We start from the raw sequence: 24,838 nt of genomic DNA, 5'->3' as shown, positions 1-24,838 counted from the left end.
GGAGGAGTCATCAGAAGTGCCACCATCGTCGTTGTCCCAGAGCTCTGGGCGATCTTTCAGATAGGCTGCCTTAACAAACAAAACCTTGAACCCTCCTGCAGCCATCTCCCCGGCTCCTGCTTGGTCATTTCCTCCGCTGAGCACGTCCTGCTGGCTGGCCGTGCCTCGTGCCTTTCGTGCCCGTTCCTAACCTGCTGGCTGCTCAACAGCCTCCGCGCTCCCTTTTTCGTTCTCACTTCAGCCTTGTATCTGGGACGCTTTTCCTGGCATCCTTCCCGAGTTCTCTCGCTGCCAGCTCGGAGTCAGTACGAGCTTCTTGTCTTCCCTTTCAAATCCTTTTCTATCATGGCAAATAAACCCACTGTCCTCTACGCATACACTATTGATATTATCCTTGACAGATCTTCATTCCTGGCACTCAGCTGCTGCTTAATCATACAGATTCCTCCTCTGATTCACCTCGTGTGCTCTTGCAGCCAGCAGCTCGTCTTTGATTTGGCAATGTCACAACGGGAGCACTGGGATGCCCTCCCTCATTATCCGATTCTCGCCCCGCGTGCCCCGTCATTAGCACGCTCCTATTTCACTCAGCTATTTGGGCTGGCGCCGTGCCACCTCCTGCGTCCCCTGCCTCTGCCTTTCCGCCCCACTGCCAGTGCCCTGCTCCCTTATGCTCCCCCCGATTTTATCGTTTTCACGCTGCGTTGCAGAGCTGCTATTGCTCTGCTGTTGCTTTGCAGGGGATGACCTGCCTGACCTTGATTCCCAGGTAGCCCTCAGATCCCCCGTCCAAACACCCTTCCACTCTCCCAGGACGATCTCGTTCTTGTGACATTGGTAAGGTGAGGAAGGGGGGAGGGGGGAGCAAAGCAACCAAACCTAGCATACAATATGACTCGAAAACAGGAACTAACACGATGTGCACGCAGCACCAGAAATAACCTCGCTGCCGTACGCAGCACAAACCCTGTCCTTCCCCTGACCCCTCCCCTGCACGTCTCCTGCCATCTCTCCTCGCTCCGTCGGCCCGCTGCTCTCACAGCCCCATACCTGCAGCCCCGCCATGCCACAGCCCCCCAGGGGGGTTCTTAGTGCTGCAAAACCTCCTCGCTGCGCTTCCACGCATGAAAGGGCAGCCTGGAACAACAGGGCCAGTATAAAAATACGATATTTTCTTTTAACCTAGAATAATACTGCAGACGAGAGTTCACCCACGTGCCCCGTGGCTGCTCCTGTGTTGTGTGAAGAGGGTGTTTGTGTTTATTAGCCCTTTTCCCCAGCTGCCCCCTGGTGTGGACTTTGCTCCTCCGGGTTGGGATTTGCAAGCGGCGGGAGGCTTTCCACGTGTGTTTGAGAAGGTACAAAGCCTGCAGGAAAACAATGGAAATAGCTGGCTTATGACTGCTGCGTGTCACGCACTCGTTTCTCGCCTGTTGGTTTGTCCTTGGAGCTGCTCACGCCGCCTGGAACCCGGTCAGGAGCAGTCCCGGTGATTGGGGCTGGCACGCACGTTGGCCTGCAGTGCACCCTGTAGGGAGCAGGACCAGCTCCTGCCCTGCCGTCTGTGGGCAGGGGGTGCTGAGATACCCCCAAAGCACAGCCACAGCCCCGTTGCAGACACGGGACTGGCAGTGGGCTTCTGGCAGGGAATGGTCCCTGAGAGCAAGGCGTGAGCTGTCTGTCCCATGTGATGTTTCCCCTCAGGACCCCCAGGTCTGGAGTGCAGCAAGGAGAGCCCTAAGCTGAATGCTTGGACCCTTCAGCCCCCGTGACACTGCCCTCACAGCCCCCCATGTCAGTCCCCTCAGACACCACGTCAGCCCCTCGGCAACCCCCTCATGGCTCCCCATGGCAGTCCCCTCAGCGCTGCGCTATTCTTCCCACAGCCCCACATGTCAGCCCCTCATGGCCCTCTGTCTATGCTCTCAGCCCCCCCGAGTCTCCTCACAGCCCCCCCTGTCCCACGACGCCCTCCTCCCAGCTCTCACATCCATCCCCTCAGCCCCACATTTCAGCCTCCCCAGCCCCATGGCAGACCCTTGCAGACCCATATCTCTAACAGCTCCTACGTTTGTCCCTACGATCCCACATCGATCCCCCCATCCCCGGGTCAATCACAGCCCCCCATCCATCCTCTCAGTCACCGTATCAGCCCCCTCGCAGCCCCTACGGCAGCCCTCTCAGCCCCATAGCAGTGCAGCCCCCGCACCGATCTCCCCGACCCCCACATCTGTCCCCTCAGCCCCACGTCGGTCGCAGCCCCGGGTCCCTACGAGCCGCACGGCATCCCCCGGCCCGGGGCGATGCGGGGGCGGGCAGGGAGCGCTGCGTGCCGCCCCGCCGCTTTCCCAACAGCCGCGCCGCGCTGATCTCATCGCCGCGCCGCACGACAGCGCTTCCCCGCACGGTACGGGCGGCCATCGCGTGCGAGCCGCCTCCCCGCCCCCTCCCCCCGCCGCTCCGGCAGCACGCAGGGCGAACAGCTGCTGCGAAGGCGCCGATCAAAGCCGGGCGCTTTGGCTTTTCGCACCGCTCCTCATGAAATACCTCCGGCGCTTATTTATTTATTTATTCGTTCGTTCTTTCTTCCTCCTGACCTTTGGACATCTGTTCCCTCTGCGTGCGACCGCGCGATTACTTCGTTAACTTGGGGTGACTGCCCCGGGGAGGGGACGCAAGCTCCTTATCCCCCGCCTCGCGGAGCGGCGCGGGGAGCCGACCCGGCGCTGCCAAGCCGGGGATTAACCGCGCGGCGCGGCCCGGGGCCGGCACGCAACGCGGGAGCGGGTCACGGCGGGGCACACGCGAGGCGGCGGCGGCGGCCCCGGGGAGAACCCCGCCGGGGGGCATCCCGCGGCCTCGGCGGCCTTTCTGACGCTCGCATCTTTTTCTGATTTACGCCGTTCGGTCGCTTTGCCGTAAACTCAGTGGGTCTCGCCGGGAGCCGGTTCACGCAGAGGTTGAGCAGATGGCTCGCGTTCTGACATGCCGCTGACCCGGGCCGAGGGGAAAACAGAGCCAGACGGCCCGCGGGCTTTGCGGGCAGAGGGGCAGCCGAGCACGGCGGCTGGGGAGCGGGGGGCACACCCAGCCCGCTGCGGGCCGACGTAACGGGGGGCACCGGTAACCGTGAGGCTCAGGTAACCGGGGGGGCTCAGGCAAATGACGTCACTGTAGGCCTGAGGTAACCGGGGGGCTCAGGCAAATGACGTCACTGTAGGGCTGAGGTAACCGGGGGGCTCAGGCAAATGACGTCACTGTAGGCCTGAGGTAACCGGGGGGCTCAGGCAAATGACGTCACTGTAGGGCTGAAGTAACCGGGGGGGGGGGGTTCAGGTAAATGACGTCACAGCGGGGCTGAGGTTACTGAGGGGCAGAGGTCACTGAGTGCGTTCCCGCCCGCTCCGCGATCTCTCAGCGTGTGCGCGCCGCCGCCACGCGCCGCACGCACGCGCCGTTGCCGTGGTGACGGAGGAAGCCGTTGGGGCCGGGAAATGGCCGCCCCCAGCGCTCGCGCCTTGTCGGGCCTCGGCCTCTCCCGCGCGGTGCGGCTCTGCTTGCGGGCTCAGAGGCCGTCCCTCCCTCCATTACCTCTCTTTATCTCCCTTCTCCTGGTCCCCCCCCCCGAGCCGGGCTGCGGTCCCGCATTCCCTGCGTGATCCTGAGGGAAGAGGGCCTTTCCCGGGCAGAGCGCGCTCTGACTGACTGAGCTCCGGGGTTCCCGGCTCCGGCAGGCCATGCGGCGGCACGTCCCTGTGCACGCCCTGCCCGAGGAGATTCAGAAGGTACGAAACGGGAACGACCGGCGAACCTTGTGGGGTCGGGTACTGCAGGAACGTCCTGTTGGCCTTTGAGCATTGGTAACCACAGAGCGTGTCTTGGTCGTGGCTTTGTGTAGGATGCAGCCTAGGTTTCGTCACATATGGAGCGTGGTTACAGGCATTAGTATTACGTGTGATTCTGTAGGCATGCTGTTGAGGAGCATACTCACTGTATGTGGTGCTGTTGCTGCCAGGTGAGGCTCCGGTTTTGTCCCACACGGCATGTTCTGTGCCATAAGTTTGGAATGCCCACATGTAATCGTTCTAAAGAAGTGCAAATGCGATTAGGAACGGAACGTTCCACCTAATCCTTCCTTTGTATCTTCTCGTTGTGTGTGAGGGTGCTCTTTTGTTTGGGATACCGATTCCTTCCGAAGTAATAAAGCTGCTGTTCAGCTGCTGTTCCTAGGGGGTATCGTATGGGCAGGCTGTGTGCACGTGGTGATGCACACAAGTGGAACACGACTCACTTCTTGTTACGCTCTGAAGCTTTCACTTTGACGCTAAAACACCCAGCTGCCCTCTTTATTTATTTATTTGTGTGTGTGTATCTAATAATCAACAAGTAATCTGAGCATTTTCTATGCTTAGGCTAGCAGAGCCTGGATAAATTCTTCCTGGAATAGTCAAGAATACTATTGAGACAGTTTCTGAACCACCACTGATGATTTCAGAGAATTCAGAGATTGGGTAAGGTAGGCAAAGCAAGAGAAGGAGAGTACTTTGGCAAGGGATGAACCTGGGAAGCTTACAGAGCCACCAACAATTTTCTTGGCAGCAGGAAAGATGCCAAATATTTTTGTTTATTTAGAAATCACTTTGCAAGCATCAGCGGGATAAGCTGGCTAGGAAAAATCAGTGCAAGTTTCTCAACCAAACAAGTGTGCCAAGTTAAGAGATGAGGTTGAGTGGAGGATTGTTCCGGATCCAGGACTGCTCTGTGCTTTCCCATGACTTAAGGCTGTTGCTGGTGGCACTTCAGCCACCTGTCTTTCTCTTGGATTGGTTCCTGATCTAGTTCCCAGTCAGAGTGCTGTGCATGTGCTGACATGAGGAGGAGGCAGACGTGAGAACAGGCACAAACTGGGCAGGAAGAGGGTGACCTTATTTCATCCAGTGGGATTGTCAGTGTTTGCTAGTTTTTGTTGAGCTTGGGTTTTAGCTTACGGTAAGGAATACACTGGTGCCAATCTGGGAGGGATTGAGAGTGCTTTGTCTGCAGCATTAAGAATATCTTAGTAAGAATAGGGCATATTTGGAACAAATGGGTCAGATGCATTAATACAGAATATACAGTATCTGATTGATCTTCCTTGACACTTTCCATACTTAACACTGAGGTGTCAGTTGTCAGGTCATAAGCAGAACAATATTGTCAAAGTTATGTTCTCATGAAGAAAACAAATATTCAGGAAGGTATTAATAGAGGAATTGTGTGTGAAACTTGGCCTCAGTTATCTTCTTATCAGAGCTGCTGAGGTGTTGGTTCTGAACGGCAGACTTTAAGAGGAATAACACTACTGATGGGAGCTAGAAAGAGCAAAAGTGGCAAAGAGCTTAAAAGCTCTGTTCTTCTTGTAAGGGGCAATAAAACTAGATTTTCTTATTATAGTAGATGCTTGAGGGCACAGTAACAGTATTCACATGTGTAGGAAGGCAGTGGCTGTCTTCCATCTCCAGATACAAATTAATCGTATCTTCACTGTTCTAGACTTGCTTTGGTTGAATGAGAGGAGCTCCAGAATTTGGGGTAGTGAGCACTGGAGCAGCTCACCCAAGGAAGCTGTGGAATTCCTCCTGTGGTGCTGCAGAGGGCAATTAAAGCCATTTTTGCTTTGGAGTGGAGCAGTGGGCAGACAAGCTCTTGAGTTCTGTTTCAGTTCTATGGTGTACTGTTAACAAAAACATCTCTGTGCAGAAGGTACATTGGTGCTTCTAAATACAAACATGAGTATTCTCAAGTTCCTGTCCCATCCCACCCAGTCACCTCAACGTGAGATACATGAGTTCTAAGGCAGTGACAGGCCAAGATTTTGGGATCAGTTAAGAGCCGTGGTTTTACACATCCTTTGCTGCTGCTGAGTTTCTTCACTCAGTTGATTTGTGTTGTAGTTGCAGGATAGTTACAAGATAGGGGCTTGGTTACAAGACATCCTCACAATTTCCTGTATGTGTATTTTCTACCTTTTATGTACACATTCTTATTCCCTTCACATTCTCTGCTTCTTAGATCTTATAGCATCTCCTTTGGAATCTTTCTTTCAGTTTGCTCCTAGTGTAAGTAGGACTTGTGCCAGCTGTAGATCATTGTGCCAAACAGAGCACATGCTCCCAACATGTAGCTAACTGGCCAGTGAACCATGTGTATCCAGAGGGAGTACATTAAGCACTGTGATTTCTGCTGCAGAATCAAGAATGCTCGAGGCTAGGTGCTGGTTTGGGTTGTCTTGCTCAGCTGTGTGCTCATGAGGTTGTAGTACTCAGAGCAGATCAGAGTAAGGGATGAGAGCAGAGCTGTCATCGTTCCTCTCTTCCATGCTGTGGGTGTGTGGAGCTTTGTGAGCTATCTGTCAGCACTTTGAGCAGCGATATCATTGCCTCCAAAACAATGCTATTCTGTAGGATGTGGTGTTGAGGGATAGGGATACAGCCTATCCTGCAGGCAGCTCAGATGTCAGAGTCTGCCCGAGAGGAAGCCCTGTTGCAGTAAAGCCATGGATGTCATAGCGGAAGCTGAAATAAATTGACTGTTTGCAGGCTGGGCCCAGCAGGTGTTGGCCCCTATGTTTATTAAAATTTTAAAGGCTTTAATCTAGAGGGGAAGAAGCCTCTTGGCATTTTGTCATTAAATTATAGACAAGGAGGGACTCAGTTGATAAGATCTTGAGGAATCTTTGGCTTTGAAAATCATGTAAGAATTTTAGATGGCCCTGGTTCTTTGTCTCCCCTTTCTACTGCCTTCATGAGATCTCGTGCCATATACATCGCAAGATGAGTGCTAAATGGGGGGGGGGAAGAAAACCCAGCATCATCCACATGTCCTTTCAATGTGAGTAGATGGGAAGATACAGTTTTTGTCAGTATTTCATCTCAGTGAAGTGGGAAGCAAAACTGCAGCCACCTACAGAAGAGGGTCAAGTGACACCCTGAGTCATCAAAGTAGCAAACAAAGTTACATCTCATTTTATGTTTTACTTGGCAAATAGGTGATCCTTACTTAATACGAATAACAAAATTAATTGGGCACGAGATGTCCTTAAGTATTAGTAGTTCTCATCCTGAGAGCTTAAGAAAGTGAGCAAAGCAGGAGCTTCGAAGCTGTGTTGTACATCAGTACAGGACGTTCCATGGTATTTGACTATCCACAAAACGTCGTGTGCATTGCTAGCAGCAAATGGTTACTGATTAGATTGCCACATGTGCTATAGATCGAGTGCACTATGGTGTCTTTATGAGCACATTATGCTATGCTCTCCTTGCTTTTCCTTGCTTTCTTTGAATTGGGATTATTTTTCTTTCCATAGGTTCTTACGCAGTTCCAGCCGTGTTAATTAGCTGAGGAATCAAATCTGTCCATTGAGACTGACTTTGTAAATGTGGTGCACAGTGTACTTATGTGTATAATACTTGAAGCAGTGTTGATATCAACAGCAATTTAGAGGCAGCAGTGTTTCTGTTCACGCCCTCTGGATGAGCACAGTGATGTAATGTGAATGTTCTCAGTGGCTGTAATGTGCTTTGGAAAAGATAGAAAATTTCTGCTTATTTTTGATACAAGCCCATATATTGCAGCGTAAAGAGATGTGCAGCTCTGCTGGCTGAGCTGGTTGGCCGTGGGGCTGTGGTTGGTTTGGGCTAACTGGATTAGCAACCTGCTTTGTTACCAGTGCTTATTGGAGGATTTGTAAGAGCAATTCTTCTGAATATGGATAATGATCTTTAGTTCTCGGAGTTCTGGAGTCACTGTGAGGCGTTTTGATCTCTTGCTGTAGTTGTATAGCAAGTCCAACAGGGCTGGGGCTGTACTCGCTGTGCTCAGGTGTTCCTGTCTCCTTTCCTCAGCCAGCATCCAAGCAGGTTGCTGGGAGCTGGAGGGATTACAGAAGCCCTTGCCTCATGAGCAGTGCGGCCTGCACGGCACCGTGGGCATGTGGTAGGTGTTAGCAGTGCTCGTGTGAGGCTCTGCTGTTACTTGCAGTGCTGTACGCTCTTTATGATTCATTAGTCTGCTTTAAACGCAAGCAGGAAACCATTAAAGCTACCTGAAATATGAGTATTATTTCCTGTTGTGGCAAACTAATTATCTCGGGGCATATTTTGAATGAAATGTTTGGAACTGGGGCATTCTGTTTTTCCTGCAGTCCTTAGTGGTATTTGTATGTATTCAAGGCAAGCACTGTGGCTTTTATTTTACATCTGCTGCTTTTATGGATGTTGAGTAAATAATTATGTATGCAGCACGGCTTAGCATTGCGACCTGTAGTGGCTTAGCATTGCAACCTGGAACTTTTGGACTTGATGCTGGCTGCAAACTGCTCACAGAGAACGGTGCTTTTTTAAAGAAGTGAAACTTCTGCAGGGACTCTTAGAATCCTTCAATGAAAAAATAGGTCATTTCAATCAGGTAACTCTTCAGTTTTGCATATAGAGCAGAAGACTCCACTGTCTTCCTAGAGTATTATTTGTGTGGCTGCCGTAACCATTTCTTTTTGTGTGACAGATCCTAGGTAGCATGCGAGGAGAGGGAAAACAGTGAGAGAAATGAAAGTAGCGTGGCAGAGGGGATTAAAATGAGAAGAAAGTGCATTCAGGTAATCAGGTCAAATCAAGCAGGCAGAATGAAACGACCAGTATACAGGAATAATTTAAGAGTACCCAGCTGCAGTATAATGAAGTTCTGTTTTCTGGCATTCTGTATACCGTTCTGGTACAAGGGTACCTCGGACAAATGCAGTGTTGTGTTGGTTCTGTTTGCTATTGGGTCGGTTCTTGCTTCAGCAGCCTCAGCTTGCTGGGGCGGGTGGGGCAATTAGTGTAGCATTGTGTCCCAGAGGGGCACAGAGTGCTGCCATTCCCCAAAGCTCTGCCTCCCTGCACTGCAGGAGTACGTATGTGTGGTGCATCTGCGCTCCTGGCTCTGTGCTTTCATTTCAGTGGGCCACGTGAACATATTCCAAACTTCTTAAATTATCTCCCTGACTGAGGGCTTAAGGTCTTGCTTTAAGGAGTCACAGCTATTTCTGTTTCCTTTTACTGGCTGTTTCCAGCATCAGTGACACATATCCTGTGTGCCTTAATGCCCAGGTGCTGCTGAGTCCCTAAGGAGACTGCTTTGCCTTTAATGAGAACTTAGTTCTTCGTGTGATTGTTGTCAGTGGAATTGGAAATACAAGCGGAAGAGAGCACAGTGCCCAAGTCAGTGCCTCCTGTAGCTTTTTGGTCAAGCAGAAATGATGTAGATTCCCATCCCACTATTTCAGAAGCTTGAAAAGAGCTTGTTATTCAAAGGGCTAAAAATGGGCCAGACCACCAGTCTTTTTTTCCCCTTATAACTTATGCTGTCCGTATGCTTGCAGTGTTGAGTCAGACAGATGTGACTACCCATCTCCACTGCTCCTGGGAGCTGAGATCCATGTAACCATGGAGTAACAGGAGTTCTTCCAAAACTGAACACAGCTCTCAGTCGGAACTACTCCCACGGATGCTGTAGTGGAACAGCTGCTGGAGTAGCGTAGCTCGGAGTGCTGCCTCGCGATGTGGTTTGTTCTGGACGTAGCTCTCGTCCTTTATAGCATCTGGTGCAACGTATGTCAGAGCTGTAGCTCAGAACCTTCCTTGTTCAAACACTTTGTCCTCAGTGAGTTTCTTTGTTTCTCTTTTTGTTGTTAGCACACAGTACTGTTCTGCTAAATCAAATATCAGGGTTGTTTTTAGTATCCCCCTGTTATCTTTTGATGTCCTATTTGCCCCGAGTATCCCTGTTCCGGGTGACCAAAACCACAATATTAAATTACCTTCAATCAGATTTTAAAAAATTGATTTATTTTTCTGTTCGTTCCTTGTCCTCACAGCGCCTTTTCTGGTTGCAGCTCTGATCTTTTCGTTTTCTGTTCTTTCCAAACTGGATTGTTTTTCTCTTATCTCAAATGCAAACAGGAAAAAGATAATGACAACAGTCCTTTGGTCAAATGTAAATAGGGAAATATGGAATCAGAAAGCACAGATCTCTTAGTGGTTACTCAGTGATAATCCCCTCCCAGAAGAGGCAGCTCTGTAAGCAAAAGAACTAATGAAGGCATATTTCCTATGTGCTTGTGCATAGTGGCTGATAAGCCTTGGTGCCTTGGGTACCAGGAATGGTCTTGAGTGGGATCTTATCCTGTGCAGACCTGCATAAGGTTCTGCCCTGCTTACATTGCCTGCCCAGAGCTGAGCCGTGCACCAGAGCATTCCTTAGTAAGGGAGCCCATCAAGTCCTTCGTGCCCACCTGGCTGTCTGACACCTGTAGAGCCCCAGTACTTGTGCCCTCGGTGCCAAGGTTAGTGATAAATGACCAAACATCCTGGTTCACAAATGATTGAAGGATGACAACAAAGAATTACGTGCACAAACAAAGCAGTATTATTTCTCTCAGAAATTGTGCAAACCCCAAATGCATTTCATTTGTAAGTCATTTTGAAAGCGTGCTAATGCTTTCTGGCTTCAACCTTTGAATCAGTGGAGCTGTAAGATGGCTTTGTCATTATGTTGGCATGCTGAGATCAGCACCTGCAGCACAGCAGTGTTCCTCTGTACTGCTGCTCCAGGAGATGCTTCAGGTGCCAGCGAGGAGAGCTCTGGTTTGATGGTGGCAATGAAAACTAAGGAGAGCTCAGTGAACTGGTGTTGTGGTGGTGTTTTTCAGTCCTGGTACCCAGTGAAATTTCTATAGCTGTTTGTTTGAAAGGCAGCGGTGCTGCAGGAGTGCACGATGTTCTTTGGGGGATAAGAGCCCCCTCTCTGTCCTCCTTATAACAGCTCATTTTGTCCTTTTTCAATAGAGTAATTTTAGTGCTTTGGAACCTAATGATGTTTATCCTGAGTAACAGTTTCATATTTCCAAGCACAGTTTGCAGCTGCCAGGAAAAACAAGCTTGAGTTTTCAGTTCATTCAGAGCAACTGTAACGAGGGGTGTTTTAAACGGGGGCAAAACTTAGAAACTGGAAAATAAAGTTTGGCCTGGTGATTCCAGGGCAGCCTGAAATATCATCCTTCTTCATGCTGTATCTAAATCGTGGGGTGATGGATCTTCTCATCGTTTGTTTTTGAGAGCTGTTTTCCTGCCTCTGAGTATTGCTTATTTCCATTTATCCCAGTGTTTCAAAATGTCCTTATTTTAATTTTCTAGAGCAGAAGGAATTCTTATATTGTACTTATTTAACTTAAACTGTTTGCATCTTTTTTTTTTTTTTAAACTTTTTGTAAGGCATTTTGTTATAAAACTTGTAACTGCTGATAATTGTATGGTAGGTTGAAGGGTGCTGTAGATGACTATTAGACAAACAACTACAGCTCTGGCTGCCATCAGTTTCCAACTGCCATACCTCAAAGCTTGCCCGTAACTTTCTGTTGCTTGGAAGTTGTGGAAGTTGTCCCTTTAGCTGTGCAATGAGTGTCTTCTGCTCCAGTCATATTGCTGACTGTTTCCTCACAAATACATCTGTGCTGTGATCCAAGAACGGGGCACGTTCCAGGATGGCAGAATGAGAGCAGCCCGGGCTGGGAGGAGTCTGAGGAGATCCCTCAGCACAGCCTTTGGTCACAAAGCGAGCCTGAAGGGACAGGGAATGGAATCCTGCCTGCTTGTGTCCTGCTCTGTGCTGGTGAGCGGTGCTTGCATGTCCCATGTGCAGGTGTCAGACTGCTGCGTGGCTCTGGCGGACGTAGTCGGTCTGTATTCCTTTCTTGGGCAGGCTTGGTCCTGTGTCACTGTAAGCTGAGTGGTTTTGCTTTTTGTTTCCTGGAAATGAAAGTGATTACAATACACTGGGATACCCTGAGTAACGAGAGTGTAGCAAAGTCTGAGCACGTCTGTCTGGTCATTTTTATGACGTGTCACTTACTGCAAAGCTCAGTGATTTCATCGCTTACAAAAGCATGTTTCCTACTTTAATAAGTGGTGTTTTAATTAATGTCTTTATGTACTTTATCAATTATGAATATTTCACACCTAGCAAGCTGCTTACATTTTCCACCACGCTCAAGTGCCATTTGCACTATATCACAATGACAGGACCCTTACTTGAATTGTTTTTGTACAGATGACTCAATTACATCACTATTCGCTTTTCCTTTTGCCTCCTCAGCTGGGTGTGAGTTGTCGAAAAACAGTAACTAACATTTTTCTGACTCATGCAAGCAGAGATTTCATTAAGGAGGTAACTTTGCAAAACACAGAATACTTCATCTTATTTATAATTAATATATTAAACGTAACTCAGAAATATTTCAGTGTAGAGTTCTGGTGGAAGCTCCTACATAGTAAACTGCATAGTTGATTATCCTGTGAAGATTGTGGTAAGCAAAATTACTGGTATGGCTACAGCAATAATACACTCTGATCATAAATGTTCCAAAGTGTTAGGGAGTTTAAACTGCTCAGAATCATGTAGTCACTCTGGTTTTGTCCCCGCATTCACCTTGTTTCTTGCATATGCTCTAACCATTTTCTCTCTTCCAGATGTCTCGGGATCAGACGGTGTGTCAGTACTGTGGTGTCAGCTACTTGATACTTCATGAATTTAAGGTGATGGAAGAAAAAATAAAAGCAATGGAAAAGGAGATTAAGTTTTATGAAGGAAGTATAGAACGGGAAAAAGGACTTCAAGAGGAATTGCAGTCTCTTTACCAAGACCTTGAACGCTGCCGAGCTGATGGGAAATCTAAAACAGAAAGGTCAGGGCATATTGTCCAGTGTGATGTTTCTCCTCGTGTGTACGTATTAGGTCATGCCATTCCAAAGTAGTAAGAAATACAAGTAAACTTTATCTTTTTATATCAGATATAACAAATATACCGTAATATTTAAATCACATTTTGTGGCATTCTCTAGACATGAGTTTTGAATTCCATAGTAGTTTAAAGACAGTCAACATACTTAAAGGAAAAGAAAGGCTGGAAGGCAGTTTGGGGGTATTTTCGTCTCCCCTCTGACATTCCAAGTGGAAATGATCAAATATTTCATCTTATCATTTTGTCATAAAAATATTTGTAATACTTCTGAAGAAATCCCACAGCCCTGGGAGTTTCACCATTCTGAAGTTTGCACTTACTGTCTCATAGTAGCACTAAACATCAACATTTGTACCCTGAGAAGTTCACAGTTCCCTATCTGTATGATGATACAGAAATGCAAATGATGATACAGAATACTAAAACAATTCTGAACATCTTGGGTGTTGCCCGTGCCTGTGCTCTTCTGAAGTAGGAGCCTGCAGTCGCTTACTGCTTTACTGTTGCAAAGGTCCTCCCGGTTCAAAGGGGCCTCTTGTAGTCTCCAGAACTCCAGTACTGCAAAATGTCTGTGTGTTCAAGCAGAACAACAGTTTGAATAGTATGGTATGTGCAGAGGAAGCAGAAACTTGTTGGTAATTCCTTGCTCATCTGAATCACTCTGTCAGAAGCTCAAGTATGGGTCAGTCCTTCCAGTTCTCAGGGCTCCCCTTGCTTGTGTGACTGACTCACAGCTAGCAGCAATGGATCTAGGCCTGAAAATACAAAGCATTTGGGGTATTGAGGTGCTATCCCAGGAGACTGGGAACCCTGGGGGAGAAACAGCTATGGATTGTCCATACCATTTACTTTTTTGCTTTCTTTTACGAATCGCTCAAATACCGTGACAGTTCGACATAGCTATTAAATAGGATTCTATTTAGGACAGCATTTGATAATAGAGCTAATATTCATTTGAACACACAAGTTCACACAGCTTGAATAAAACATATATTTTGTGGCTCACCCTGCTTGTACTGTATTTCAACACTTTTTCATTGGAGCTGAACCTGCCTCACCCACCCCCAAATTGTCAATGTTTCTTTGGCTTGACAGCATGTTTCTGAAGCGTGTTGCTCCTTGTTCCTCCCAGGGCTCTGGGTGGCAATTGTAGCAGCAACAGCACCCTGTGTGTTAGCAGGTAGGTGACAGCCTGTTCCTGATGAGGACCATTTGCCAGAGGAGGAATTACATTCTTGTTTAGCTGACTTTTTGTAGCAAAGCTGGAAGAGTTAATGAAAATTTTATCTCTGCATTTTTCCCCCTAAGGCTTGATTTGATTTAAAACCTGCTGAAATGAAATGGAGTACTTTAGGTAGGCTTTCGTTCAGACCATAAATCAACTATTGTGCCTTGTTAAATCAGCTGTCTAAATATTTCTTATCTCCTTTGTACTATCCCGGGTCTCTCCTGTTACCTTGGGCCGTTGGCATAAACTAACTACTCGGCCTATTATCTTCTTCCTGGTTCTTGTTGACAAATCATTCTTCCCAAACGGAACGTTTTTATCAGAAACCAAAAACACCCTTTTTCATCTCTGGTAGACCAAGAGATTTAATCTTTCTTGTTAGATGCAGATGGTTTCATTTTTATATTCCTTTTCGGTTACTGTATTGCTATTGTCTGTACCTGTGGTTAACCTTGAAAGCTGCCTGGGAACTTCAGCTCTTGTGGTACTTGGTCACCTGCCCTTTTGGGACTTGGTCTGAAGAAGGGGAACTTCATGGGCTTACCACCCTAACCTCCTGGAGGTACAGGTGTGCTGGAATTGAGCATGGGAGCCCTGTGCTCCCTCGGGCTGAGCTTACTGACCTCACTGCACGTGGGTACCCTCTATTTATAGTCTGATCATTTTTCTAACTACCAATATAAAAAATATAAAATAGGCTTAAATATGCTTTTTAAAGATGATAGTGCTGAGCAACATGAATGTGAGAAGAAGCAAAAACATCTTATGATGTGTAGAGACCTGAGGAAGTATATAGATATCACCGAGTAAGACTTGTCCAAGATCCCTTGTGACTGTATTCCTGAAAACCTTTTGTACAAATCAAGCAGGGGTTAACTGTTGATTATTAGCATGCCTTAACATCATTTCTTTTCAATGCAGTTATCAAATAGCTCATAACTATAACCTCACGTTTCGTTCTGTCGATTCAGATAACTCTACTCCCTTAGAAGAAGCGATTCCTGAGTTATGTTGTGTGGGCAGAGATTCAATAGATTGTAATTACTGGAGCTGAAATTGGTAGCCAGATAGGTAGCACTGGGAAATAGAATATTGGGTTTCTTCAGGGATCGATTTTGAGCTGGTTGTGATGAGGCAGCCATCTTTCTGTCACTGTTTGCCAGGCTGATCTGCAGTTTTACCTTTGCTTGAATGCAGATAGTCCAGACTGTCTTCACAGTACACTTTATTTCTCTTGAGTTAATAAAGATAGCAATTAATGCCAGATCACTATGTTCTCATACTTCACTTTTAATTATGTCATTGAATAATCTACTGAACTCCTTCCTTTGTGCTAAATATCACCAAAATAACATGCTTATTTTGTCCTCCTTATGGGAATGAGGGTAAACAAAGTGCAAATGTCTTGCCTTGTCCACCTGTTCTTTTGTGTGTGAATGGTGAAAAAATATTGGTAATGTCACTTTGAACTCCAAAGGTGCAATTCTATGCTAACCTCATTATATCAAATCCTTGGAATGGAAAAAGAAAGCAAATGTCTGTTCTTACTTGCAAGTTGCATTTTAAAACTAAAATGCAAACACATTTACAGGTAGGTAGGGGAAGATTTTCCTAGGAAGGTAATGCCAAAATTAATAATATCTGTGTATATACTTTCCTTTCAGTGATCACAGTTGCGCCCCAACAACTTGCTTCTTAAGCACCAGATGTTTGGTTATGGATTTGGCAGAGCTCTGCAGACCCAGGTTTCTCTAGCAGGACTGCTGTCTGTGAAATTTGCATTTTCATGCAGATGCATTATAGATGATCCATCTGATAACATTAGCTAACACACATGAGTATTAAGGCTTAACTTCTTGCTACAAATCATTCTTGTTTTCGCCTTGTTTCTAAAATGGAAGGAAATGCTAGTGTAATACCTCTGCCATCCTTTGGTTTTGTGAAATACTTGTGGATTCAAGTATTTATTTACTAGTGACAGTGAGTCACTCGTAGACAAATGGATCACTTATTTTCTTGACTTGCACAAGTTGGCTCAGCTGTCTGTTAGTTCCATGCACTTCCATTCATTTCATTACAATTGTGGGAATAACTCATGTTGTTGAAAGAACAATGTTTTCAACGTAGATAGTTACACTGCTATAGCTGTGCTTGAAAGATAAACAGATCAGAACCACTGCTATGGTGAGAATGTTCAAAAGGTGATTTTTCAGAGGCCAAGAGAAAAGTACAGATGAGCTACCAACCCCTGTGAACAGCATGGCAATTATGGGTTGTGGCCTGTGTGTGCAGCAGGGCTGTGGTGTGATGCAAAGCTCCCCAGTGCACCCCAGGGGCCATTCTCCTCATACAAGCAGATGCTAGTAGAAAAGAAATGCTGGGTTTCTTGTCCCATGTGTCATCATGGGGCCATTTTGTTTCAAAATATATGTACAGAACTTAAAGCAAGTCACATGAGGACTTGGGGAGGTTGCTCTATGATTACCAAGTAATGATTATGAAAAAGCCACATGCCAGTGTTAGCAAATGCACTCAGCAGCCATCTGCAGCATGCTCTGCATGCCCTGGGTTTGAGCTGGGCTGTGCCCTGTGCTGGTCTGGCTGGCAAGAGGTGAGGCAGGGAAAGCCCCATCTCACTCAGCACACCGCACTGTCTGATCAGCTGTCTGGTTTCAGTCCTAGTTTTTTGAGGTGGGACGCAGTGCAGCCCCTCTCCTCAGCTGGGTGCTGCAGCAGCACTGAGAGAATGGGGTTTTGTCACTTTGTACCATTCCTCTCATAATCTCATGTACGTGAGCGTAACTGAAGCATAGATGGAACAAATTTTAATTCCTATTTTTAATAGGAGAGAGGGTCCTGATAACACTCTTTCCCTTGATTCTCTCCACTTGAAGGTTGATAGGTCAACCTGAAAGAAGCAGGTGATAGATATCATCACTGGAAAGTCTTCAGTATATTTTTGTTTTGAAGTTGAGTAATACATCACTTTATTTACATTTATAGAATAACAAGCCTAACAATGGAGTTAAAAACCAAACAAGATGAACTAAAAAATGTGAAAGAAGATTTGCAGTATTTCCAGGAAGAAAAGGAAGCTGCCCATAAGCAGTCCCAGGTGCTCAGGTGAGAACCTAAAAAGCTTTGCTTTTGTCAATGCCTGTGGCATGTGGACAGCTGAAAAGATTCTTCAGGTAGGAGGAATGCTGTGAGTGAGAAATGTTTGGAACCATCCTCTGGTTTTGCTTATCCATGATATATGTGATGCTGTAGTGTTAGCAGGGGTAACCAGAACATGTGGTTGCTGATATTCTTAGCAGCAGGCTAGCTTTTTCACAACTTAAAAAACACTGAATAACACTTAGAAGGAAGTGGGTACCACTTTTAATACAGTGGGGATACAGTGTGCCTTACAATTTGTTTGGTAAGAATTCAGCATGAGCCTAGAGATGTAGCTCTTTAAGCACTGTTGCTCTGACTTCTCAATAAAAAATAACTGTTTCATTTTTACATCTAAGTTTAAAATCAATGTTTGGAATAATATTGATTTTATAGTAAATTTCTTCCAACATATTTCATACTGAATTGTAACCCAGTATACTATGAAATATCATGTAACAGAAAAGTAGTTAGCAGGCTTACAAGTAAGGTATTTTCTCACAGCTGCTGTTATTTTTCTGCCTTGCAGAAGTACGTTGGAACACCATTGCTCAACTCTGAGCAGGGCTGTCTCTCTGTTTCCTTTCATCCGAAGAGAACTAGAAAGTATTAAAGAAGTTGTGTCCAGTAACCTAGAGAGCTGGGCTGCCCTGAAAGAAGAAATTTTTCAGCAAATAAGAACTGTTAGCAAAGAAGCTTTGACAGGTAAGTTATGTTGTATGCTGGCAGGCAGTGAGTTTGAAAACTCAAATTTACGCTTGAATAACAATTCTGCTCTGCCTCAGCTGAGAGAGGAGTGTTGCTGAAAGAAATATGCAGTAGTGTAATGGCAGACTGCACCATCCAAAGGATCCAAAGAAGCCGTGATTTGGCTCTTGCAACTTCAGTGTCTTTGGTCTTACTTTGTATCTTTGTATTCAAATCCTTACAGTTTTTTTTAGTGTGTATCAGTTGATAAACCAGTATTTGGCCTGGAGTATAATTGTATCCAGGTTGTAAGGTTGCAAAGGTCTGGTGAGCTGACATCACCTGTCTGCAGAGCCAGCACAGAGAAATTGCTCTGTGGCATCCCTTGTTGTAGCAACAATCAAGGGAAATGTCAGTGTCTTGCACTTTGATTCATGACTTCATCTCCTAATTAGACTGAGCACAGAAAGTATTGTGCGTTCCTAAGAATTCCTCTCTTCCTGTGTTCTCTGTGTTCTTTCTAGCTAATCAGGAGAGTATGTACATGCCTTTCTGCAGACATATTCAGGTTCAAGGAGTTTCATAACATTGCTAAGCTTCTTTTCTGAAGTATTTGTTTTGTTTGCTAGAACCATATATGTGGAAGATGTCTATTGGAGCAGTACAGCCTTTCAGGTTCTCTTAATTATTTGTGCGACTATGGGTGCTAGCTATCCTCAGCTGCTTTCAACATATCCCACTAAGAATAGTGCCACACTCTGAATACGATACACATCCTTAGATCTGGCTTTCTATATCCAAGCAAGGTAGTCACACATCTTTTTTTCAGCCTCTGAGTTATGTTCAGAAGCCTTTATCCTCTGTTTTATGATTTAACATATATGGTGATGTATGAACATATGATTGTTTTATTTTGTCTTACCGTATTTTGCAACAAGATTTTCAGAGCTTGTTTTCTACAAGAAACTTCAAGGGGAGAAATGTTGCCTGAACTGCTACTCCTTATGCCTAGACCAGTTGCCTTAATTTGAAAAAAAGAAATTATAAAACCCGTTATGTATGTACATAATTAAACCTTGGCTACTTAATGGCAAGTAAACACAGGTATAAAAACTTAATACCGTTTGCCATTTACATTGTTTAGTCTAACAATAAATTGATGTAGCTGTGGAGTAGGGCTACAGAATGCTAAAGTCCTGAAGCTGTAAGTCAGATATGGAGCAAGGGAAGGTGGTGATATTGCCTTCTATCAGGATACAAACATGCTTGTAAATGTATTTGTCAAGATATAGTTCAGAAGACGATACAGGGACAAGTGGCTTACCCTTTCTAAAAGTCATTGAAGCCTCCAGAAGGGGCAATCTCCAAATAAAGATCCTGCTCCCTTAAAGGAGAGTGAGGGAGGGTGGACCCTGGGTCTACCCCTTCTGGGTTGCCCAGGTGCTTTGATTGCACCTGTATGCTTTGCGTTAGCCACAGCTTCTCAGCTGCTACTCAGTCACTGGTTCAGGCCCTGACCTAGCAGTCATCATACATCAGGTGAGACGCTTTTTAATGAAGAAGGTAAATTTGACAACAGGCTATGTGATTTTTCTCCTCAGAAATACCCAAACTGAATCAAAAGTTAGCAAAATCCCAGAGGGAGAATGAGTGCCTTCAGGAAAAGGTAAAACATCTGACTCTGGTGGCTGATACGGTTGAGCTGAAAACTCAACAGCTTCAAACTTCTCTTCAGCAAGGGAGTGAGCTACAAAGCAGGTGCCATGAGCTACAAAAGGAAACATTAGGTAAGAGAATTTTGAGATTCTAAGCAAATATAATGACATGTAAAGTTGTGACCGTTACTGTGAGTGCACTCAACAGCTGAACTCAGGCTCTAATAAAGCATTGTTATGTATTTAGATTATTATTTCTTGAATCTGGTTTCTTTAGAAAGCAGCATTGTATTTGTGGTGCTGACTCAGAGGCGTTTTAAGGCATTTGGAACATACAGAGGTTGTGCTGTTCCAGGCATGGCTTCGAGCCATCAAATTGGCACTGTGATTACCATGCCCCCTTATGCACAGTATGTTATTTCACATCTAAAGCAGTGGCTCTCCGTGCTAGTCAAGATGAAGGAATCTCACTGATCCTTCAGTAGCAGTGATAATATCAAATGTGAGACTGAGGAATAGAAGACTGCAGTGACTGTGGAAGATTCATCCAATGAGTTATCGACCCACAGTGCCAAGGGCAGGTTTTATTTCTGTTACTGTATAACAATGCTGTTAGGAAAGCTTCAGCAGAGGTGGATTTGAGTGCCAGATATGAGCAGATAACTTTACAGCCTTCACCTTATTGCCTTTTAGTGGTACAGGCTCTCACTGTACTGGAAATTGCTCAAGCAGGCAGAATCAGTCAGAAGACAGTCAAGGTGACTGGCTCAAAACCAGCACCAGAGTTGCAGATCCTGCAGTGTAACCTACAGCAATCATTTATTGCAGTTAATTAAGCTTTCCTTTCTCTGCTAGAAGGGTAGCATTTAAAGAAGGAAAGTTTCTTTGATCTTTTTCTTGTGCTATTCCAAGAAAGTGTCCTGAAGTTCTTTAGTACAGCAACCTGGATGTTCCACTGGAAGTGCTGATAAATTGCAGTTATTTACAACTTATTTGAGGATGATTGTCCAGGTTCTCTGAACAGAACCCATGCAGCAGTGCTTTGGTACCTGGTTGTGACTTGGTTGCGTAGGGGCGTGTTTTGATCGTACTGTTACTCCTTTTGCCCTAATACCTGGCTTTCTTCTGTTGTATATTACCAGAAAAAAATATTTTTGCTCTATCCTCTAACTTTGTATAAGCAAGCACAAATAATGGTAAGATGTCAAGCAGTTAGGCCATTTATTATTGGTCTTTCTCTAGAAATGAGTGGGTGTACTACCTGACTGCCATGAGGAAAACATAGTTACATTTGATGTGTGTTTTTCTAGTGCAAAAATTAGTTGAAATGAAATAATCTCAATGCAGGAAAAGCTCCTTTGCAACTGCACTCTGACATTCCCTTTGTGTTTAAATGCATTTTAATTTTTCATGCAAAATAAGAAACTTGTGGGTGGCACAAGTGAAATTTCCACTGCTGCTGTGCAGCCTGTTGCAGTTCCTTCCTTAAGCAAGCACTGAGAACAGTTGTGCTTGCAGTGTTCAGGACTGAAGGTTTTTCTTCTTGTGAGGTGCCACGCTCAATAAATCTCAGATAATCTTGCGCATTGCTGGGTGAAGTGGCTGTATGTGGGCATGTGAGAGTTTCAGTGATCTCAGTGGTAGTTCACATGCATTCTTGGGAGCTGGAATGTTGGCACTCACTGCTGCTTAAGTCTAAAGTCCGGTCAGTTTGGTGTCCTGTCCTCACTGCTGAAAGAAGGCACGGTTCAAAGGACGGTGCAGGAACTCCAGCAGCAATTACAGGACAGTCTGTCTTCCTTACATGTCTCATCCTGATCTAGGACATCCTCAGGCCTAATAAGACAGTCTGTTAAGCCTTGAATATGTGGCTTAATATCCTTACATAAGATATTTGTATTACCACATTTATACTGCTATGGGAACCACCCAGTGTTACAACTGGAGTGCCTTTTTCAGCTGTGTAAAGCTGTTTACTTCAGAGATTCCTGTAAATAATTAGTTTCATAGTTTGCTTAGGTGCATTGTAAAGATAAATGTTCTGCCTTACTTTTCCTCGTTTTTTAACTCTATGCAGAATTGCTTTGTTTTATGTTAGAAGATGAGAGAAGGTTGCTCACAGTCAACTTCTTTTTTTTGTGGTGCTTGCATGGTGCTACAGCCCATATTCTCAAAACCCAAATGTAGTTCCTTAACTTTCTACTCTGCACCGGAACATCACTCCAAGCAGTGACATTTACTTTTCTAGTTCTTTATGCATAACATAATGCACTAACTGTAGTATATATAAGTGTCACATCACGTGCAGGTTCAGACTAGTTCATGCATAGCATAGCAACTTTTGTGCTGAAAAAAAGGGATCTTTAAGCTTACAGAGAAGCTCCCGATGTAGAGGCCCAGCCCTGCTCTTCGAATCTTCCCCATGTATTATTGTACAAGTCTTCCAAGATTGCTCAGCATTTCCTACTAAAAGAACGTAGTTTTCAATGGCTTAGAATATTGTCAAACTTCATTAATCAATGGTTTTTTTCCAGTAAAAATGGACGTAGCTTTCACGAGAGTAAGATGGGTGGGAAAGTTATTGGATTACATGTTTTATTATGCAAACAAACTTTGTTGAAAAACCCATGAACTTTCTGTTCTCTGAGAAAGGATTTGGGGACTGGGAGATTTGACAGTGTTCTTGACATAGAGGACCAAGCTAAACTGATGTCCAAACCTATGGAAACATTAAATACTCATTTGTTACTGTGGTGGCCGAGCTCTGTTTGGTGTTCTGGCTGCAGAGCACCGGGCTGAGCAGTGCTTTCCCATGCACTGTTTGTTTGAGTGTACCTGTGGCTGTCTGTAAATAAGCTCACAGTGAGCAGGGAGATGTGAGCCTTGAGTAGTTGAAATTTTTTCATCCTGCAGGGGGGGGGGGGGGAGAAAAAAAAAAGTTGTATGCCACGATAGTAAAGGGCTCACGGAGGAGGTGGGAGTTATGTACTGAAAGAAATAACTCTGAGTAAGACAGCTGTGCTGCGTGGTAGCTGGGAGGAGGGTGCTCACAGCTGCGTGTATTGAGAAAGCCAACACATGGGTGGCTGTGGGCAGCGTCCTCATCTGTACTGCAGGCACAGTGCTGCCCTTGGGCATCGTGCTGGGCAAGGAGGGGATGGCTGCCAAACACTGTGTTTCCCTTCTCCCTCTGGCCTGGCTCCAGCTGATCCTTGCGGTTGGCAGTGTTTTGTTGCACTGTGTATCCTTAGCTGAGCAACAGCTCCCACGTCCTTCTCAGGGGCTACAGAGTTCAGTTCCTATTCCTCTTCCTCCCAGGACTTGAGGAGGGCAGTTGTGCTGCTCATGGAATTTGGCATTAATAAAGGCAGCTATAGATCTCTGGGTTTGACAAGAAACAAACTGGGATTTATTGAACTAAATTACTGTTTGTCATTTTGATGTAACATAACTGAGAGTGAAGACGTGACCCTTGAAAGAAAAGGCCTGAAACACTGGAATATTCTGAAAAGATTTTATCCGTGTTTATTAAAACCTTTCCCCTGTTGGCATTGATAGGAGACATAACCATGAGCTGACATCTGTGGTTTTGTCATTTAAAAAAAAGCAACTGTTGTTCTGGTGTTGTTTGTTTGTTGATGTGCATTCCAAGGGAATATTTTGGAAGCTGTGTTTCTGTTCATACGGCGATGGAAAGCATCGTGCTGCTCAGAGCTGCTGCCTCTCCCACAGAGTGCACCGTCCTGCATCCTCTCCTGCTCACACTGTTTTTAAAGATGTTTCCAGACAGGAAGGGTTTAAAAAAAGAAAAGCGTACGTAATGGGTTCACTCCAAAGTTATCTCAGAGGCTGGTGTGACTGGATCCTCCAGCATCTCGGCAGCGTAATGCTGAGCAGAAGGGTCACTGTGACCGCTGCTCACAGTGCTGTGCTGCTCCCCTTGCTGGTTGTTGTTTCCCTGTGTCACGGTTTGTTTTCAAACTGCACGTAGTCCAAGTTGGAAGTAGCAGACATCTTGTGGAGAAGTCATCAATAAGTCGTGTATGGGGTTCAGAGAGCAGTAGGACTCTGAAAAAAGATTATTGCAGAGCTAAAATCTCAGCAGTGAAAGTCAGTGCATTATGTGAGGCATTCTTTTTTATTAATAACAAAAATGTATCTGTTGCTTCGTAATACATCCACTATTAATAGGAAATAAAATGTGGATATCCAGAAGCTTTCAAGGCAAAAAAACCCACATTTTTGTTCTGTCCTTCCCAAATTGATCAGTAGAGCACAAATCCATCAGCAGGCAGAGGTCTGTCCCTACGGAACACATTATGAGATAGGGATAATAAAGCTGGATAACACGATGGCAAAAATCAATTTGCTTCTTTGAAACAGAAAACGTGATTTTAATTATGAAACAGCCATCAAACATAACATCTTTCCATTGTATTAATAAATAGATAGGAAGAAGCAGCGCATTTTTATTGCCACGCTTGATCTTAGTGAAAGTTAATCCTAGTTAGTAGTTGTATGCTGCACAAAGTCAGCATGTCAGAGATCAGTCAGATCTTCAGGGGCTCCTGGTTTTCTTTTTTCCCCCCTTTCTTCCTTTTCTCCACCAACTACTGATGCTGATATTCCGGTTTTGGCTCTGTACTGAAACAGTTCAGTGCTTCAAACAAACAAAAAAACACGCAGAAAGCCAACCCACCACGATATGTTGTTTGCGTGCTTTAAAAGGATTCTCATTTCTACAGACAACACTTGGAAAATTCTTGCTTTGTCTATTTTTGATAAACTTTAAAATACCGTGTATTTCATATGGTGGCACTCATTTGCAAGAACCGAAACCAGCCTGTAGTTTCTCCTGTTGTTTCGTGGTTCTCGTGACCTTTATGAAAATCACCTGGGTGAGTTACATCTTGCTGGAGGAGTGATTTGATTTCTGATTTCATACCACTTTTCAGAGTCACGGTGCATCGTTGGTTAGCGAGAGATGACAGGGCTTGAAAAATGCTCAGCTCCGAGCAAAGCCTGGTGAGCAGCTGTCTAATCAAATACACTTAAAAACACCCCAAAACCCAATCATGTGTTGTGATAGTGTTGTTGTCTATGTTTTTGGGGCTGGGAGCAGTGGAGGAGCTGCAATAGCATGTGCTCCTAAAAGATAGGCACTAACATCCCTGCTTTCATTTTATTACCAGCCAAATCCTTTCCTTGCCTTAATCACCGTTATAGAAGAATTTTTGTTCACAGAGTCGTGGCAGTCTTTCTCTAGCTCCCCTCATAGATGCAGATTTACCTCTGTAT

The 24,838-nt window shown here is 45.4% G+C and overlaps 1 protein-coding gene across 22 annotated transcripts in view; it reads left to right on the top strand.

The window, feature by feature from the left end:
• The window catches only part of LEKR1 (leucine, glutamate and lysine rich 1), a 61,307-nt gene that overhangs the window by 11,739 nt on the left and 24,730 nt on the right, over positions 1 to 24,838 (top strand). For 15 of the 22 annotated variants that reach the window (XM_040705956.2, XM_040705955.2, XM_040705953.2 and 12 more), the window contains exons 1-5: positions 3,658 to 11,685; positions 12,543 to 12,757; positions 17,046 to 17,165; positions 17,728 to 17,903; positions 19,487 to 19,672. In XM_040705956.2, coding sequence (XP_040561890.1) covers positions 11,566 to 11,685; positions 12,543 to 12,757; positions 17,046 to 17,165; positions 17,728 to 17,903; positions 19,487 to 19,672 — 817 coding nt within the window. In that variant the 5' untranslated portion in view covers positions 3,658 to 11,565. Of the gene's footprint in view, positions 1 to 2,770; positions 3,141 to 3,467; positions 11,686 to 12,542; positions 12,758 to 17,045; positions 17,166 to 17,727; positions 17,904 to 19,486; positions 19,673 to 24,838 lie in introns of those variants that run through there. The other 7 variants (XM_040705958.2, XM_040705957.2, XM_046898595.1 and 4 more) reach the window with 4 other exon arrangements.

The sequence above is a fragment of the Gallus gallus genome, chromosome 9 (genome assembly GCF_016699485.2).
Source record: "Gallus gallus isolate bGalGal1 chromosome 9, bGalGal1.mat.broiler.GRCg7b, whole genome shotgun sequence".
Lineage (NCBI taxonomy): Eukaryota > Metazoa > Chordata > Aves > Galliformes > Phasianidae > Gallus > Gallus gallus.
The sequence above is the reverse complement of the archived record's forward strand: the minus strand, read 5'-3'. Positions and strand labels throughout refer to the sequence as shown.